At 35.2% G+C, this 20,534-nt stretch overlaps 4 protein-coding genes across 6 annotated transcripts; 3 read left to right on the top strand and 1 right to left on the bottom strand.

Annotated features, from left to right (window-relative positions):
* Window positions 1–6: 6 nt before the first annotated feature.
* LOC112460021 (abscisic acid and environmental stress-inducible protein-like) lies at window positions 7–2,096 on the top strand. The gene is made up of 4 exons (XM_025024436.1): window positions 7–283; window positions 1,444–1,552; window positions 1,849–1,917; window positions 1,997–2,096. Exons 1-4 carry the CDS (start codon window positions 100–102, stop codon window positions 2,007–2,009), a joined length of 375 nt encoding a protein of 124 aa, XP_024880204.1. The 5' UTR covers window positions 7–99; the 3' UTR covers window positions 2,010–2,096.
* Window positions 2,097–10,080: 7,984 nt separating this feature from the next.
* LOC112460020 lies at window positions 10,081–13,975 on the top strand. The gene is made up of 4 exons (XM_025024435.1): window positions 10,081–10,189; window positions 11,180–11,313; window positions 11,501–11,815; window positions 12,721–13,975. The coding sequence occupies exons 1-4, from the start codon at window positions 10,111–10,113 to the stop codon at window positions 13,381–13,383; spliced, it is 1,191 nt and encodes a 396-aa protein (XP_024880203.1). The 5' UTR covers window positions 10,081–10,110; the 3' UTR covers window positions 13,384–13,975.
* A 2,257-nt stretch (window positions 13,976–16,232) lies between these two features.
* Window positions 16,233–18,585, top strand: LOC112460016 (mediator of RNA polymerase II transcription subunit 30). Of its 2 annotated transcripts, none has more exons than XM_025024427.1 (5): window positions 16,233–16,490; window positions 16,749–16,942; window positions 17,579–17,986; window positions 18,068–18,318; window positions 18,404–18,585. In XM_025024427.1, the coding sequence occupies exons 2-5, from the start codon at window positions 16,825–16,827 to the stop codon at window positions 18,500–18,502; spliced, it is 876 nt and encodes a 291-aa protein (XP_024880195.1). In that variant the 5' UTR covers window positions 16,233–16,490; window positions 16,749–16,824; the 3' UTR covers window positions 18,503–18,585. The 2 variants fall into 2 exon arrangements, with proteins under 2 accessions (XP_024880195.1, XP_024880196.1); XM_025024428.1 differs by lacking the exon at window positions 16,233–16,490 and adding an exon at window positions 16,514–16,601.
* On the bottom strand, window positions 18,581–19,481 carry LOC112460017 (gem-associated protein 7-like). 2 transcript variants are annotated; one of them, XM_025024430.1, is made up of 2 exons: window positions 19,190–19,481; window positions 18,581–18,854 (listed from the first exon to the last, which is right to left on the bottom strand). In XM_025024430.1, exons 1-2 carry the CDS (start codon window positions 19,314–19,316, stop codon window positions 18,679–18,681), a joined length of 303 nt encoding a protein of 100 aa, XP_024880198.1. In that variant the 5' UTR covers window positions 19,317–19,481; the 3' UTR covers window positions 18,581–18,678. The 2 variants fall into 2 exon arrangements, with proteins under 2 accessions (XP_024880198.1, XP_024880197.1); XM_025024429.1 differs by having other exon boundaries at window positions 18,581–18,866; window positions 19,190–19,475.
* Between the last annotated feature and the right edge of the window lie 1,053 nt (window positions 19,482–20,534).

A 20,534-nucleotide genomic window follows, 5' to 3' on the forward strand; every position in this document is an offset into this window, starting at 1 on the left:
CATCCGCCAGTCGACCTCGATGAATTTGCGGAGGGATTGGAAGGCCAAGGTTTCAAGGTCGACAAGATCGATCTTAACAGCAAGGCGAAAGTGCTTAAGATGAAATTGGAAAAGGCGGAGGCGGAGAGTATGATAGACTCGGTAAAGGGTAATGAGAAAAAATTCCGTCAAAAGAGGACCATCTGCCTGAAATGCGGAGGAGGAGGAGGATATAAAGGAGGATATGGTGGGTATCCGAGCGGGGGTGGTGGTCAATGTTCTAGATGTGGAGGAGGTTATGGTGGTAAGTTATTGGTGGAAAGTAAATTATTGTTTTAACCGCGAAAGAGAAAGATATAACTAATTGATAAATACTTATACTAACGTTAATAAATTAAATATGCCCGGAACTGTCGTATACCTACTGTTTTTTTTTTCATCACAGATTTTTGATTACTTTGAAATTGACTTTTTTCTAAATAAAAATGCCATTGCACTTGTTAATAAAATAACTGCACAGATGACTATAGATATAAGACTAAAATATACCAAAACTGTTTTTTTAATACATTTGGATTTTTGCTATGTAGAACAATAACTATTTTATATATCAGTAAATAGTTATTTAAGATTTGCGTCAAAATATTGCATTAATTATTGCAAAAATAATCAACTTATTATATTTCTAAGAATAGTATATTTCTAAGAATTGAAACATGTTTGATCGATTTCCGTCTGCATTTTTTCTAGATGCAACAGTTATTCTCTTTAATTTTTACATGCATTATTTTGAATAAAAAGTAAGTTATCAAATAAGAAGTAAATTATTAATCGCATAATGCTCGTGCATCATGCTTTGAAGAAAGTTGTTTAAAAATAACGCTTGAACCCTAATAAGAATTTCAGGATACTTAATCGAGTGAATTGAAAGACGAGAGAAATTTAATTAACATTGCTTTTTCTAACTAATCGTAAATCATAATATTAAATAAATCCCTTACATATAAGAAAAATACTAATTATAATAAAATGTTAATTGACAATACCAAATGTTTTTTGCTCGCTTAGCTTCTTACAGCTGAGATTTGCCACTCATAATAGTATATTAATAAATATAACTAAAATATCAAATTTTCTAATTATATATTAATACTGGCTACTGCTAAACTCCAATCTAACGCGCTTAGGTCGGTTGTACAATCAGTCATATATCGTAGTCGGAACGTAGCCGATGGTCCAATGACAGAATTTCTTTTTCGAAAACGAATTTTCTTCATTAGATCATCGGTTACGTTCTGACTCCAACATACAACCCAGTAAGCAAGAAACACCAAGAAACTTTTTAACTACATTACAGCAACGTTTTAACATTAATGCAATGTATAGTTGAAATGTTTCTTGACGTTTTTTGCTTACTGGGAAGTGATTGTAGAACCGGTCTTAACATGGGCACGCTTTGTCTAGGGCATCGGGTAGCAGTGATACCAGTTGTTGTCGTACCTATTACAGGAGGAGGCCATCATGGAGGAGGCGGCTATCCTCACGGCGGGGGCGGCGGCTGTAACTCTTGCGGGTATTAATCCTATTTCTTAAACGCGATAAGAATTAATCGTAAAAACATATAATTATTAAGCATAAAAAATAAGCTGTATCATATATTTAAAAATGGCTATTTTCATGTTTAAATCATTCTTAGTTGTAAAATTGTCATTTATATTTTAACGTGAATTATATATTTCAAAAGACAAATTTTTCAAATATCCTGCAACTATATAGCCAATACTTGTACAGTCTTATATGATCGCTAAATGTTTTATCAAAACTTATTATTCTTAAATTATCTATATTAAAAATTTTGTACATCTTTAGCGGTGGCGGATACGGCGGAGGTAGTTATTCTCAATCCTCAGCGTCGGCCCAGGCTTCATCTGGAACCTGGTAAGGATTTTTTTGAGACGATTGTTTCATTATCAACAGCTTACATTTGCATCGACTAAAACGTAATTTCCTTTTTCAGGGGAAAAAAATGAGCAGAATAAATATTATGATCACGTAAACGTATTGCCATTAATGATTTATGCTGCCTTCATGTTTAATACACGTGTACAGTAAAAAAAAGCGGATTCTTCAAATACTATGAATCATCACAAATAAACATTACGAGTATGAACACAATATTTAAAAATAGCCTACTTAAAATATTGTAACGTATTTCCCCTTCACTCGTTTGTATAACAGACACTTGTACTGGCGCACGGCGCGGTGGCCACGAATAAATAACAAAACAGGTTTGGCTTTAACAAAAATCATGATTTCCTGCGTTATTCGGACGTAAACAACTTCTTAGAAATAATTACGAGGTTCGTGATTAGTTTTTCATAAATCTTCAGCGGAAAAAGCGCTGCGTGTTAACAAGACGGCGCTGCGTCCGCACTCCTCGCGTGGCTTTAATAGTCCATTAATTTCTACGCTTCTCGATAAAACTGCACTTATGGTAATAATCCATCATCACTATTATCTTTTTTTCGTTAACTTGCAAAATCCGCGAAACCGGAAAGTTTTCTCGGAGAAGACCTTCATGTCCCGAGGAATTCGCTAATTTCTTCTCCGTATTTATTTATGCAGTTAAATCTTTTACTATGATCACGTTAAAGCCTCAAAAATAGTCAAAAAAGATTATTTTATGAATGGAATTAGAATAAAACCCACAGAGAAGTATAAAAGTCGTAATAAATCATGTGAAAGAGATTATAATTCGACGACAAGCGATAAAGTTCATCATCCAAGTTCGTGAAGCGTAATGCATGCTCGAATTCGTTCCGCATTATATCACACGAAACCCGTTCCGCATTATCAAACCGTTGTAATTCACTGGTGCCCGCAACCGGCGGCGGCGCCATAATCTCGCCTAGCTCTTCTCTCGCGTAGCGTTCCGCGATCGGCGTCATAAGTAACTCACGCGCGTTTCTATCGGTGGGATTTAAACGCCATGGCACGGCCACAACCGGGCTCTCTATAAATACGACCGGTATGAAAGCGGCCGACACCGCAGCATCCGCGGAACAATTTCAGCGATGCGCCGGCCGGGGCCGACTGTCTGTAACAGCGAGTGGCAACAGTAATTATGGGCGCGAGTTGGATGAATGTAACGGTAAAGTCTTTCGATTCCTTTCTTTCATCTTTCCGGACAGGGAGAAGGAGGATACGCGGCGCGGAACGAATTACTCGCCGAAACGCGAAGCCGGATCGAAGCGCACGATCGGAAGCGGGCGCACACCATCGGACAGGCGTGTTCATCTCGCGCAATGCAGCCGGGCGCGCCCGCACTTCGAGCCGACGATCCGTTCGGCCAACCTTATCGGCATGATTAACTGCTGAAAATAAGAACACCGCGTCCAAAGCGCGAGGAGAGCAAATATAAGGAACGTAACTCGCTTCATGCCGACTAAAGTGGCCTTATTCGCTGGTCATTTGCTATATGCGTCAGCAAGTTTTTTTCCTATTAATTTCACGGTCGTAATTACAACAATTACGGATTGCGTCTCAAATTCTTTCGGAATTCCTTTATCTACACCTCACTTTACGACCAACTCCATTTTTCAAGACTCCATCTTCGAAGCTGCTATTATCAAAATTGAGGTCAGGAGATTCATCGGAAGAAAGATTTGACAAAGAGCAAAAAATGAGACATGAGGATATGTATAATTTGCCGATGTGTGTTAATATGTGCAATTCTACACGCATCTGTAAGTTGAAAATTATTTCAAAATTTCTTATAATTAAAAAAAATGCAATTTTCCTTAAAACAACAATCCGTTTAATTAGGTCTGTGCGAAACAGACCGAATCTGAATGGAATAGTACGATTAAAATTTTTTAAGTTCTTGCAAATTAAAAATTTGTTCGAAAATCCGACGTGTCCTTGGAAGTTCTGGACAATAATAAGTACAGATGGTTTTGTAAGAGCGACGGCACGCAACGGCCTGGAGAAAATGTGGGTCTACGGGTCGTCAAACACCCATTGACTCCGATCGATCGCGCCATCGGCATCGTAGGCAAGGACTCTTCTTCTACAATCGCGCGTATTTTCTGGTCGTTGACCGGCGAACTCCGTGGACTCTGCGACCACAAGTCGCTCTACACCGCGCCGCCAGGAAAAACTGGGCGAACCAGGGACAGATCGTAAAAACTTACTCGGACGAGTGAAGTAATTGTACGTTCGGCGGCCTCCCCCTCAACTTCTTTCTCGGGGCACTCCGAAAGTGCCAGAAATTCGCATGTGCGCGCCACTCACAATACACATCTTATTATTAAATAGCAGAGTACTTATTTCTGACACACACACACACATGTAACTTTGGCAATTTATGTCTTGTCTTGTTCATATACAACAACAAAATTAAATACAAATAATTAGTACATTATAAATTTTCTTTCTATATATTCTTTATTGCTTTCCTTATCGTTCATTAACGTTAGCATTGTCCGAACATTGTATTTTATACGTATTTAGTGATCATACGTTACAAATATTTAAAGTATATAAATAACTTACATACCGATCTTTTACTAGAAATATTTATTAAAAAATAAAAAAGTTAAATTCTTTTCAAAAGTAGCAAGTTGTAAACTTGGTAACCAGATCATCCTTTATAATAAAATTAGAATGCAGTTTGTATTAATAATTTATGCAGAGTTCCATCATTTATATCCGTTATATTAAAACGTCAAAGAATCATTTATAAATTATTATCATTAAAAATGATCGCGACAGGTTAATGATACTACTCTACCTACAAGTCAATATACTAGATAATCCCACGAGATTGATAAGGAAGTTATTCTAGCTAAAACCGGATTTGTGCGACTGAAACTAATTAACGGTTTCTACATCGTATCATGTCAATGAACGACAAGGTATTAAACGGTAGAAATAAAATGATCATAGATCATCAAGATTATAATCGAACTGTCGCCTAAAAATGCAGTGATACAATAATTATGAAATAACGTTCCTGCGAATCGAGCCACATATTATCATACACACAAGAATGTTGGCTTCATACGCATATGTTTCACGAAGATATTGTAAATTATCTGTCGACAAGGTTCGTCCAGTTTTTATCCCTCTCAATAGACTCGAGAATTAGAGAGCAAACACGCCCGACCATTTGAAACATTAATCACTGTCTGTTGTATAGCACGCGATCTAATTCACTATTTTATTATTTCACTTTTTGCGATGATAGCATATATCAGTGCTATCGGTAAATTAATGACGTTACCGTAGATTACGCCGAGCAAGTGAATGGGCCTACATTAGATACATGATACATTCGCCGTAGATGCGAGAGTAAGTTGTCTAATCTTACGAAATAAAAGGTTTCGTGTATCGTTATTAACCTTTGCGCTCATACGTTTGAATTATGGTCGACACGCTTCGTCGGATCTCCCTGTAGATATGTAATATTTAATCTAATTTCTGTGAGCTCATCTTGATGATCATATTTGAATATCCAGCGAAAAATAAATATCTCGCGCAAAAAAGTGAATTTTGTTCAAACGCAATTTATTTATTTAGCTTACATGTAAACAAAACATCTTTATATCCTTGTAATTTTATGGGTCTAGCTATTTTTTATATTTAATTATAAGAACGAACGATGAGAAAAATAAAAGTAATTCCACTTAATTAATATGAATTATATTCGCAATTATTTATTCGAGCCATTGGAACCTCCTAATAATTGTTATATGTCCTAAATTTAATTATTGTGGCTGAGTATTAATTACACAGTATGTAGTTTTATTTGGGTATAACTATATAGAGGCACGTCTGGATAAGATATGGGATATGTCAAGCGGCATATACTTCACTAACGAGAGCACTTGCGCAGCAGTCCCGGACCCTTAAGCGTGATCACCTGTTAGCATTCGCCTAACATCGGCAATAATCGTAATAACGATAAGATAGCAACTGGACGGGATGAAATATTATCGTTTCGTCGCGATGCGATCACCGAGTCCGCGCCTCGTTTTCTACAACTCAACGCCGCGTGCCTCAAGATCGTCGGCGATTAGAGCACACTATAGGCTTTAATTTAATCCTCCGGGAGTCTCAGGGGGTCGTAAAGGGAACCGGTTGCATACGATTGGAATTTGCATAGGAAAGTTCGCGGTACCACGGTACAAACGCACGAGTGACTTACTCGCGCGTTTTACTTTTTCGCCCGTTCGCGTCGCGACGGAACGTTTTTTTTTTCCATCGCGACTCGACAGTGTGTGAGACGCGGCCGCGTAACATTTTTCAAACGACGATTCCGTATCTAAACGGGAATTCCGTGCTAACCGATTGGCATGCAATAACCGCGTATTCGCCTACGCGTACGTGCCACTTTGTCGATATTACAAGTAGGATTGAGGCCATTGCGATTTTTGAAGATAAACGCATCTGGGAAAGCGAAAGAGCGAAGCTCGGCAGGAACATACTTAATCGGGTATACCGAAAACCAGTAAATCAGGCGATATAAGGTCGGAAAATCTGGAAGATATATAGAACCGGCGACCTTCGTCGATATTCCTAAACGGCCTAGATTACAATAGAGCCATCCTGCTTGGCAATTGCAATTGATCTAATCGCACCACGTTCGACATAACACGCATGAACCGCATGAGGATCAGGCGACGCGGACGGCACAAGCGCGACTGAAGACTAGCAATTATTTATTTATAAGTCGCTACTACGACAACGCGCCAGGAATTAATCCCGATTGCGATTGCATTTTAATCACGATACACTTCTGACTGTTGATGTGCTCTTCTGCTAACCGGTTGCAGCATCATCGCTTCGTAAGAACGCTTGTTACATACTGCTAGAAATCATACTTGATTATGACTTATGATTTTATGAAATTGCGCGTTTTGATTGCGATACATCTGTACGATAGGTTTAATCTGTAATTTATATAATAGGCTTTTACCAGTAATTTATTTATAACTGTATGATTGTACATCGCTCGTGCCTAAATGACAATATATTCTCTGCAATGTCAAATTCTTTCTCGAGAATTATGTCAAAATATTGTGTACTTTGCTGCAATTGAAAATATTATACAATTGCACATTCAAATTCTATAATCCGGAATCAAAGATATGTATCAGCGCGACCCCGTAAACCAGTATGCTATTTTATTAGACGAGATTGCACGCGCGCGTATCTATAGCGATACGTACACTTACGATACGCGCACTTACTTGTCTATATTCGTTAGTTACCTTCCCTTCAATTCGATCAAGCGGAAAAGGGGCGGCGATCAACTGTGATATACTATGATTGAGCGATTATTAACATGAAATGAAAACTGACACAGTTCCATTTTTTCCCATTGTATCATATCTTGTGAAAACTTTCAAAATAAATTAACTGAAACTGTATATTGAATATTATAATAAATTGCACAAGCCCGTATCTATTTTACCAAACTTTGTTAACACGGTATCTCGTCCTTGTTACTTTTCACAGTTACTTTTTTAATTGTCATTGCATCAATTATTATAACATCATATAGTAGAAAGAAATTATATATATATTTTATATATGTATTTCGTAATATGTTTAGATAAAAATTTAATAGTGTGTCAGACAAGCTTTTAGTGAGACAGGGGAACTATCATTCGCGGATTAATTTATACGAACGGTGCAGCTGATTTTTACTTCGGTCTAGTGGAAGAGCAGGTACAACTTGTTACTCGAAGTGACTCGTTTCGCAGCCTATCAAGGCAGACCAGTAGAAATGGCGTAAAATGGAAAGTGACGTAATTTTAAATCTCCCTTGGATGCTGTCACGCGAGCAAGCGAAGATGATAGCTGATTCTCGCACCTGTCATCACCTTTGCCAAGGAAACGCATTGATGCGACGGACATGCAAGCCCGAGGGTCGAATAATGATCATGACCTTTCCCCTAAGATACATCAATACTCCCAAGGCCCGTTCTGCAGCGCGATAAGATGGTTTTAAAAGAAAATAGAGAAATAGTAAATCCTATCATCTTCTGAATATAATTGCTTATAGAAAATTACTTTATTATTATGAGAAATATTATAAATATAAATATTATTAATTTAGAAAATTATTTTATTATGACTATATTTTTTTAATAAAAGAAACTTTTTAAAATGACAGTGATATATTTGCTGCTATCTACAAATTTTTAACGAAAAAATCTTCCAAGAATATTTATTTTAATGCGAAATGTACTTTCTTGTACAGAGCTCACTAAATTAATCGTAGAAATATTTTTAAATATTTGAAATATTTTTCGTAGAAGTAAAAAATAAGGAGCGACGCAATTAGATATCTTCATTTCAAGCGTCTTTGGGATTATACTGCGAGGAAAATATGCGACTAAGATTCTTAACTTATAGTAATATAAATAGCGAATCGTATTTCATATTAATTCCTTGGCGTACCGGCGTTATTATCTGAATTATGTTCTTCACGATAACGCATTTACACGGGAACATTCCTGTTCGAATCCGCGAACAAGCACAGACAGATCTCGCATCTGCGGCTATAAAATATAGAATTACCATTTACTTAGCTTAGTCATCTATAGAGAAGATATTAACATATTTTTTTTTTCATGGGAAGTGCCTTATCGAGGTGCGATTTATATCCAAATTACGCGACACGCGTGCCTGTTTGTGACACCTTATTTGCTTTCGCGGCTTAATTAAATTACCCTATACAAGACAAGATTGATAAACGATATGTATATGTGCATATATCAAGATATGAGAAATACAAAATAACGAACTTTTACAAAATCATAATGTTTCTCACAATAACAAAGATGGGAGAAAAAACGTGTTTCAGTAACGGAGAAAAAAAAACATAAAAATCTAAATGTCAAAGTACCGTATCACACGCGACAAAGGTGCGTCGTGAAAAACAGATTATTGTCGTATTACGAAATGGAAAAACGGAACTGCCGCGTCGCTATGGAATCGATGTAGTGACATGCTTATAAGAGATTTCAGGAGATGAAGTCCAGCGAGAAAAAAGCGATACACTTAACGGTAGCTCGTCGAGTAGGTACGCTCGTTAATCTGAGCTTTAACAGTCTGGACCGAGGTGAGTAAGGATTCATTTAATGTCAACGCCTTAACGTCGTCTATACCGTCCGTCGTTGCAGTTGTCGTATTTCAGAGGATGCTCCTGGTTCATTATTGCAAGACGATTCTATCAAGACGCCTGCTTCATCATTGCGAGAAGAAAAGGAAACCTGTCATCTGTCCGATGCCGTCCGTGTTGTCATTTTTTACAAGTCAGAGTTTCATTAATGGATGTTCGCGATAAAAATATCTTTTCTATATATTCAAAAGGCGTGTAAAATTTTATATATGCGTTACGGTAATTTTGAAATAAATTGCTAGGTCATATAATACATTAATTAAACATAGTAGGATATAGAAGTCAAAAATAGCCCGTGCAAAGTAAGTTCACTATATGAGATAGCTGTCAATAATTTATCGGATTTTATTGTGTAGACATATTTCGATCATGACCTTCAATTTTTAAAATGTATTGATCGGTTGCACAATCGAGAAAAATCTAAGGTTTTAGATTTCGGGCAATTTGTGCACTTAAACATTACAAAAGTGACTGCGTTATAATTTTCGCCATTATATAAATACGATGTAGAATGAGCACACAAAATTTACTATACATGTGTTTTCAATCTTTACAAAATATCATTCTATTAGATATATCCAAAGTATAAAATTATTACAAAAAAAGCATCCCTCATAAAAACAAATAAGATCTACTTATATGTATATCGTTTGATGTAATTTTATACGGTGCGTGTAAAACACGCGATCGATTGCGCGAAACCTATCATCATATTATCGGCGTGTAATAAAGGTAGAGAAATGCGATAAGTTGCGCTCGTTTGACCCCGACTGCCGAAAATAAAGGAGATTTCGACTTTTTGTTTCGATATTAACGGAACGGCGTTCCTGAATCGATGCTAACCCCGAGGGGCCTCTCCGTAGCATTAGCCACAGGGTAGGGGACTATACATATAAAGGAGAGAGCCCCGTACTCCGGGGGCCCAGTACCGTTCAAAGATGCAGGCTGCCGGGACGCTGTGTGGTACCAGGACCATCTCCCTTCTGGCACTCCTGGTACCTCTCATTGGCTATGCCTGTGAGTAAAAACGACGTTCAAAATTCCCGCCCGGACGAGCATTGATATGTGACACGATAATATGCAATCGCATTGTGGAGGATCAGTGTTGTGCAGTGATCGCAATTCGGGATTGTTGCTAGTGCGCGACTTTGAAGATTTTAAGAAACGTCGCGAATAATAAATTTTAAGAGCATGATAAATTTGTAAAACACTCCACGAGTTACGCATATTTTCTTAAATTACAAAATAAGCTAAAAAAGACTTTTAAATTCAAGTATACAATTTTTTTTAATTATGTGCAAGTGAAAATTGAAGTATTTGTAAAGTAATGAATTAAACTTCGACGAAACAAGCAAAATTTTAAGTTTTCTTTAATTATTCTTCAGTGAATTTTATTTAAATGTTTGAATATATGAGTTTATTTATTCAAATAAATAAATATTAGAATTTAAGTAATTAAATATTAAAATGCAGGAAAATATAATAAAAATTTTAATTCCATAAAAGACTTCATAAAAAATAAATAGTTTTTAAAATGACACGTATGTCATATCGTTAGAATTTGTAATTAAAAGTTGTTGAAGTTAATAAAAAAAATAAAAACAAATTTTCAAAGATATAAAAAAAAATATTTTTATTAAGTTCAAATAATTTCGTATTAAAATAAACGCAACCGCATGAGGAATTATGCAAACCGAAAATTCAAAAGTTGCATATATAATTTTTACTCCTACAACTCTTAAATAAAAAAAATGAAATAATACCACAATAGAGATAAAAGCTGGTTAGCTAAATCAGTCAAATGATTACAACTTACGATTCGCAGATGGTGGGATTTAACTGAGCGCTTAGTCTAGCTAATCCCTATGCACGCGATTAAATATCCGCATTGCTATCATAGCCAATAAGCTTGCCTTGCCAAGTGAGCATTTCCACCGCAATCATCCGCATTAAGCATACACCGTTTCTCACCGCCTAGTTTCAACTAGCGTATTCGACTTCTTTTAGATTCAAGTCCCATTCAATATTTGCCCAGCATCCCGGGATACATACCTGTTTATATAAGATACGGAGATGAGCCGTTGGAGGGAATAAATCCCGAGTTGGCCGAAGCTTTCGGGGAGACATCAAATTCGGTTAAGGTATCAATATTCTGATAATTAAGATCGATAATTACGCCTTTAAATGAGAAAAACATCTACGAGAAGTTGTTGCTAGTTACAACGGCGAAAAAAAAGATGTCGGTTGATCTTTAGAGTAAATCATAAGTGCCACGTAAATTGAGATATATATGTAGTTCACAAGGATATTAATCTCATACCATGATAGAGTTTGCAGAAGATAGACCACACGCTCGCTCACGAATCTGACAATTTCAAAGATGACGACATAAATACTTTTATGGAAGAATCGAACAGGGAGCATGTTTATCCGTTGCACGTTCGAGAAGCGGAAAGTCGTTCGTTCGCCGCTGTCAACGACAACGAGCCAGGGAACCCTAATAAACCAAAGCTTTTGACCATTTATACATTACCTGACGATAACAAAAACGGGCCACGTAGACGGTCACATTATCGAGGGCCACGTAGACGTTATCGAGAAAGATCTAGGATAAAAAATTCTGGAAAACAACCCACGTTTAAGGTATAGATATAAAAATAGCCAATAATTAATTATAATCACAAAACTAATTAGTTATACGTTTTGACAAATAAAAGTTTTCAAAAAAAATTTTGCAAAAAAATTTCAGAAAACGAATAATTTGTATTAATTTCGGAGGATTTTTAGAATAATGTGTGCAGAATATAATGTTTATAGCGGATAAAATCTCATCAATGACTCAATGAGCATTTATCATCCTATAATACTTTTATCATTAAAAATAAAGATTGCTTCATGTTAATTGTATCCGCGGTAAACAGCGCATTTCATTCCAAGAAAAGGAATTACTAATTTGAATATAACGCATTTTCGATTTCTGCACATCTATCTTGTTTGACGTCCGCTTATAATCTAAAAGAAAAATCTCTTTGAGTTGCCTGATGTTGTTTGTCGCTTCATTGACACGCAGCGACGCATTTAAAGATCCTATCTACGCATGATTGAGCTTTATAAGCCGGTATGTGATGGTATTGTGTAAACGGGTAAACATCTTTAACTTATTTTTAACATAGCAACTATAAAACGTAGCCATTTATGTCTAAGTCGATTGTTTCATTTATTCGCAACTCAAATTTTTAAATAAGTTATAAAACATAATGCCAGTTTAAGAGAGAGAAAAATACATGTTACGAGAAGATTTTTCTTCGTTTAACAAATATTATAACACATAATCTTTTATTTATTATGAATAATCTCTTTATATAATTTAAAATAACTAATATATAAAGCTCAATGCACGTAAATAGAATGCGCGTAAATCTTTAGATGCTTCAACTACTAGATGCCGCATGTCGATGAAGCAAGATATATTCGACAAAAAACTATGTACACATTGTTATTTCTTGTGCTACATAAAATAAAAAATTTATGTAAAATATTCTAAATAGGTCAATCCACTCTCCGACGAAGAAAAAGAAGAACTGGAAAAACTGGCGATCGAGGTAGAGAAAGAGGAGACCAAACCGAATGAACTCTACGCTCCAAATCCCAGGTATCCTGAATCACCGTCTGAGAATACACACAGTCGACATAGAACGCACAATTTTATCGCGCCGATAAAAGTGCAAGTTCCGCTCGACGAAACCCTGACAGACCTGCCGAAAATTCCTCAAATCAGCGATTTTTCGCAATCGGATCATGATATCGCTACATTTGAAGCGGAGGAAGCGGAACTGCCAATTAAAGGACAAGGTCCAGCTACATTTTTGTCTAATGTAGATAAATTGTCGCCTATCGACTTGCCAAACGAAAATGAAGCTAATAAAAATTCTATATCCGAAACTGAAAAAGTTAAAGAGAGACCACTTATGAAGATAGATCTGCTAGAAATACCACAAGATACGGATTTTTCGAAATCTTCGGACGAACACAATATCGCTGCAGCTGAAGCTGATAAAAATGGATCGCCCATTAAAATACAACGTCCAACAACATTTTTGTCAAATGTAGATAAACTCTCGCCCATCGCTTTGCCAAACGAAACCAAAACCAATGAAAAAAAAGAAATAAAAGACTTTATACAGCATGCCGACGAAGTTGCAACGGATTAGAGGATTAGATAATCAAAGCTTTTCAAGTAAAAATTTTTTATAACTTATTTGTTGCAATAATACTGGATGTTTCAAATAATATTTTTCTTCAATCATAAATTCTTCGAAGAAATCTCGAGGTAAAATTTTTCTTGATGAACAATTCACGATAAGACATTTGTCGCAATGTTTTCACATTTATCCCGACGCTAATTATTATAGAGTAATTGAAATTATTTTTCTAAAAGTTATTTTGCGGCGTTAATTAAACTTATTATAAAATTCGTCATAATTCAAAGTATTTATAGTCGAAAAAAAGTTATATTACGATAAGTTTCAAGCACAAACCACTTGCGTAAAAAAAATATATTTCTATGATTCTAATTTATATTATTGATGATGAGACAATCTGTTTATGCTATTAGAAATAATACTTTATTACACTATGGACGTTACAGTCTTTTAAGTAACTGTTATTGCTCTCAAGTTTGTAAAGTTTGTTTGCACATTGTAAATTATGTTAATGATAAAACCACCGTGTAAAGTTATTTTAGAATATTTCTAATAAAATCGCTGTCGCAGAATTATTCACAATAGTGAATACACAAATTTATATATTGACTTTTCTTTTTACATTATATTTCACCTATCATTTACATAAATGTATAATTAAATGTTATTCGCGTAAATAAATAATATTGCAGATAATATTAATTAAAACCAGGAAATCATCGAAAAATTAGCACATTATAATTGAATTTTATTTGAGCATACAATCTATTTCAATAATTAATTATTAATTATATCGCTAGTGATTTTTAATCGTATAAGATAGGTGAGTATGCTCACTCAATATTTTTGTCGTCAGCTATCTGTTATTCGTATAAAATAACACTTTATTGATTACATATATTCTCGTGCCCGGGTTTTAAGATAGCTGGAATTAAGATAGCTGGAATAACGTTGAATCGATTATTCGTGAAAGTTATGGCATGGTTGTTTAGTTTACGAAGCGTCACATCGTCGATGTTGACGCACAAGCTATTCCTACGATCTTGGAAAAATCTCTTACTCGAGAGAATGTTTTGCTTCTATGTAGATGTGCATGCATACAAAGGAACGTTCTCATTTATCTTCAGTATATAAACATCTCGTATAATTCGACAGTAAAAATTTTCTTGTCCGATTCCATCGTTTGATGAATTGTCGGAAATGCCATTGGACAATAGTTTCATAAATACGCGAACTGTCGGCATTGTAAACATATGTGATTAAATCTCGTCGGATTGAAGCGGGATCTTCTTCAAATAATCGAATTTTAGCAATCTTCAACAAAGCAGCAATCAAATAATTCGTTCCTCTAGGAGACATTTACTTTATATTCTTCATGTCGATGGCACTTTGTCTCAAAAGGGATGGAATTTTCTGAGCTTCTATTAACGCTCCAAAAATCATCGAATATAATGAATCAGATGTTCCGTTTAGACGATTAAAACATCCTTCACGTCAATATCAACCCATTGTTTATTTCCCGTATTGGTATTACTCACCGGTATAACCCATCGCTACCTATCAGAGTGAAATCTGCCAACAGCAGGAAAATCGTTAACCGGCATATTGACATTGTTCTACAAAGCTAACGGGATTTTCTTTCAGTGCGGCACGTGTGAATTAGTCCTTGCTAGAAAGTGGCGCGAACAGGCACGCGTTTGTGACAATTGCGACTATGTCGCAGGTCGCAGAAGATACTGACGGAAAAAATTAAGCTCGCGTGAACGCACGAATGAATGAGGTTGCTGGAGAACGACAAATTGGACTGTTATGTTCCACGCCTTAACTCCTTGTGCACTGACCCTATCTCCTCTCCGAACGTCGCTTCCCATGAAATTTTTTTTGTTTGACCAGGTACCAGAGCGTATATTCGAGAAATCGCATCGAATTTCTCGTATCAAACTCAAGTAAAGCAAAGTTCAATTTACTTGAATTTACTTGAATAACTCCTGATTACAATCGCGATAATTATCCATTATTAAAAAGAAAAAATTATTCGGTAATTTTGGAAAAATTGAGAATAAGTTAAAAAAGCACGGAATATTAATTAACTGAAAATACATATATATTAGTTAGTTTTTTATTATTGACGAGTTCACTTTAAAGAGGTATACAGTTTAAATTATCATGCAAAGTTGTTTATAGAATTTAAAACTGTTACAATTTTCATCATAAAATTTGTAATTGTGTTTATTCTTTACTTTTTATAGTAATTAATTTTTTTCTGACTTTTTGTACATTATAAACAAAATTTTATATACTGTATGAAAAATAGCCGTACATATAGGCGTTAGTTTCTGCATGAAATGCCCGGTCAATAATGTGTTAATATATAATATTTTATTTATTAATATATACGTAAAAATAAATAGCTGTAAATTAAAGTAAAATATAAGATTCTGACTGCAACATTAGCTTTTATCTCTATACTTTTCTATAAATATGTAAGTACTTCTGTGAATATACAAATAATTTATATATAAAATATTTCTTCTGATTGGTAACGAACTCGATTAGACATTCTAGACACGATCAGGTGAAAGATATTCCGCCAACGATAACAATTAAGAGAGAAAAAGAAAGAGAGAGAGAGAGATTTAACATATAAAACTACGCTTTATAAAATGCTACAAATAATATTTGAATGTTAATTGGAAGTTAATTGGACAGAACAGATTCTGCAGAACAGATACAGAAATACAATTTTATCAGTAGCGGGTAGTGTTGCACATATTTTGCGTCGATAAAATATCGACATTTTATCATTTATATATATAAATATATAAGACGTCTTATCAGTTTACATCGCATTGTCGAAACATTGTTTGTTGCTTGCACAGGGAAAAAGGAGAAAGTGCATAAAGATGCAATGATAAAAACAACTGTATTGCCTGCGTAGCGCGAATGCGCTTTGACAACGATGTATTCAATAATTCTCTCACGTGACGAAAGGAGACGCGTTTGCACGCGTTTGTTTGACGGCTTCTTGCACGCGTGTATCGAAGAAAAAGATCTCCACATGATTCTCTTATAAACAACGTGATATCGCTTGACAAATTAATAATATAACTAATCAGGTAACCCAACTATATTAGAACTTCAAGAAAATCACGACATTATTGACAATTGATTAGACAATGTGACAGGTTTTCTCCTGTTTTTCACAAAAAAAAAACTTTGAATCATGTGTATGTAAAATTAATTGCAAATTTTCCTTAACAGAAATAATGTTTTTAAATAAAAATTACGTTCTGCGGGCACGTGCAACGTGGTTAACCTCAAAATGACGATTGATTGGTAATGTTGGTGATTGGTAATGTTGATTTCTGTTCTAGTGGATGTACAGTTTAGCGGATATAGCGTATGTTAATCAATTGACAAGTATTATTTCAAAATAAAACGGTAAATAAGATGGCTGGGCAACAACATCCTTTCCTACCTGGGTTTCCCAATGTGCAGCAATCGCCTATGCGCACACAGTTTGGTGGCGGACAAATGGTTTCTGGTTTGATGGGACCACAACAAGGGAGTGAGTATTTAAAAATGTCTTCCTATTTATGTTTTTATTTGTATGTTAATATGTGTATAATTATGTGTACACTAAACACACTCAGTACTGTGTATCATTAGTAAATAGTATAAAAATGAATATTATCCATTTACATCTATGTTCATCTTCGATTGACAATATTGTCTGTTTCAACGTTATGTAAAAAATTAGAGTTTAATTGGAATATTGTGGCTTTATCTTCAAATTTGTGATCATATGCACTTTGATTATTTCAATTTCTCACACTTGTAGTAATCATATAAATTTTAATTTTTCACAAGCCTAAGGTGTAAACTTTAATTTTTCACACTTCTAGGCTAAACATTTTAATTTCTCACACTTCTAGCCTGCGAATTTCAATGTCTGAGTAATCTAAAATTTTTAAGTAATTTTCAAGTAATTCGAGGAATTGAAGTGATTCAGATTCTTCAAGCGGGTATTAAGTAGGTATATGTATCAGCTTTCATTAGACATAGTAGAAGTAACAAGCTATTTTTCGATGGAGCGGTATTTGCGAGCAACAGATTCTAACGTTTATAAAATATCTCGACAATAAATTTTGACAATCAATTCCAAACTAGAAATTAAGGAATCTGGTACTAATTATTATTTCAGATATGGTAAGCTCTCAACAATTTGGCATGGGAGTTGGGGTTGGAGTAGGTGTCGGTAATGTTGGATCTAATGCCATGGGAATGCCCAATTCCCAACAAGTCTTGGCGCAACAGCAACAACAGCAACAGTCCATGGCGATGCAACAACAAATGCAGCAGATACAGCAGCAACAATTACAATTGCAGCAGCAACAACAGGCTGCAATGGTTCAACAGAATAATCAAACCAATAATCAGGCCACGACGCCGCAGACTCCAGTACCACCCACACAGCCACCGCCGCGACAACCGCAGGCTAAGGATATTAACACCGTTAGTTTATGTAAATATGGACAAGAGACTGTACAAGAAATAGTCAATCGTACCCAAGAGCTCTTCGCAACTCTCAAGGTCCTTCAACCACCCAATGGTATTTATTTTTCTAATTCAATAATTAGAATGTCACCCTAAATATATTTTATGTATATGCATTATTTATATATGAATATAGGTACCGCACAAGGGGCAAACATGGCGAACGAGAAGAAGAAGAAAGTCTACGAACAATTGGATATGATCAAAATAATGTTCAAACGCCTGAGACTGATATATGAAAAATGTAATGAGAACTGTCAGGGAATGGAGTATACGCATATAGAAAGTTTAATTCCGTTGAAGGAGGAATGGGATATGAAATCCGACGAGAAGAAAACCTCAGAATCTTACAGACTCAGCTGCGAGGAGAGGAAGGAAATTATGGAGGTGAGGCGAATGAAATTTATATACATTAATGCATAATTCCTATATTAATTTTCAATTAAAAAAATGGAATCTGTTTCTCTTTCAGCAAGTGGTATTAAAGAATAGGCACATTAAGGAAATAATCGATCACTTAAGGCGCATTATTTCAGAAATAAACACAATGTTAAATATGCGTCGATCTTAGGTTACCAAATATAGATAATTATGTTTTTGTAATATTATGTTTATGTATTTTTATAATAATATATATATTGTAGTTAAATATTTATATTATTACAAAAATACATTAATAAAGAAACTTTTTTTGGAACATGGTTGGCACTGCAATATTCGTTTGCTTCTCACACATTTCTCTGTTTTTCACTGTTCAATATTAATGTTGTCTATGTCTAAACAAATTATGTCACTGCTTCGGAGGACGGCTTCCGGTATCGTTCCCATTGGTGTCTCCAAGTTCTTTACAAAAACCTTAGAACATTCCACGTCGCAACCCTTGAATTCGCCAGATACGCGTGTGTTTTCGAGTAAGTGAACTTCTGTTGGTTTACCTATAATATTTGAATATCAGTTGGTCACGACAAATGCTAAATAATTATTTATATCCACATGAATGAGTGTTAACGATTTCTTTTTTTAATAATACCTCGTGACAAATATTTCCTGCACAAGTAGCAGTAGTTTGAATGTTATCGTGAAGCGTTGTGCAAAATTAAATAAACTTTTGCTTCGATTTGCGCAATATAGTAACTTTAAGAGAGAGAGATATTAAAATGACTTTAATATCTCATTCATTTTACCGCGGGAATCGATCTAGTTAAATTCTTTTGAACTTGATTGAAACAAAGTTATGATTAAACGCGAACTTTCTTACCGATAATGCCGGTAACGACACGCAGAAAACGTTCGCGCAGAAACGCACGGGCCTTTTGTTTCTCCGCAGATGCGAATGGCAAATCGGGTTTATTTGCACTCGAATTAATTTCGTCTTGGTCTGTCATCTTCTGTCCAAGAAACGTTCCGTTCCGTCTCGAGATGTCTCGACATTGACACTATGGCTGCCGTTCCTTTTGACGCTTTCAGCGCTGAAAGCATCGCTCCATCTCTGTTTGATATTCGATATGTAACGAAGACAGTATGATGCTTTAAAAGCGTCAAAAGGAACGTGTAGCCTAGAGATTGCATATTCATGGCGGACTCAACATGAAGATCGTGCGCGCGTCGAAGAGAACATTGGCGCTCTATTTGAATTCTCATAAAGCATTATCAGTCGATATTCATAACGATGTGACACCAGATAGACTATTCGACACTAAATGAAAGTGTTTGTTTAACACAAGTCCGCTGTTACGTCAGTACTATAACATTAGAAACATTAAAGAAAGTGAAAGTTCAAACGAATGATGAATCACAATATATGTAAAATGCACGATGTGGGCCTATTGAAAGTAAGTAACTGTAAAAATAACCGTAAAGGAATTCTCAATATATTATATCACTGATGCGAAAATGTAATTCAATTAATTATGTTAAAAAATTAGATAGATTTGTTTCTGCAAAGAAAATTTAAAAATGTTTATAAATTAGATAGCTTGTACAATTTGTTTCTATGAAAAATTTTAGGTAGAATGTAGTTATAAAGAAAAAATAAAATATAAAATTACTTAACGTATTAAATTTCTTTAGATAATATATTATCGTTTTAACTTATATAATTTAAAAAAAAACGGCTGTTTCAATTTTAACAAAGCATTTGCATACTTAGATACACGTAAGATCTCTCCCAATATGAAAGTTTTTGAAAGCAATCGAATACACAGTGAAATAATCTCGGGCATCCTGCATCGATAGCCCACATTTTCTATACGAGGCTAATTGCCACAGTTAAAGAGGAAGCTTAGATCGACACAATTATCATACTTATAACGATATCTACCAAACACACTTTCTCGCAGCCAAACATGTGGGCAACCCGCAGCTTTTTAATTTCTTCGGAGAAGACACGAGTTGTCACCTCATTTTCGTTCCGATCACGACGCGGTAACGATGGGTTCCCTCATCATTGTTTTAACAGCCTTCGCCGTATATTATAGTGGTAAACAACTATTCGACATTCGATATTCGAACGATATTTCGACGTTGGTTCTGTGGCCACGTCGTCCGATTCATCCTCCCGATTCCAACGATTCTTTTTGTTACAGAGGTGTATTGTGATACAC

The sequence above is a fragment of the Temnothorax curvispinosus genome, unplaced genomic scaffold (genome assembly GCF_003070985.1).
Source record: "Temnothorax curvispinosus isolate PA1 unplaced genomic scaffold, ASM307098v1 QBEX01010286.1, whole genome shotgun sequence".
Lineage (NCBI taxonomy): Eukaryota > Metazoa > Arthropoda > Insecta > Hymenoptera > Formicidae > Temnothorax > Temnothorax curvispinosus.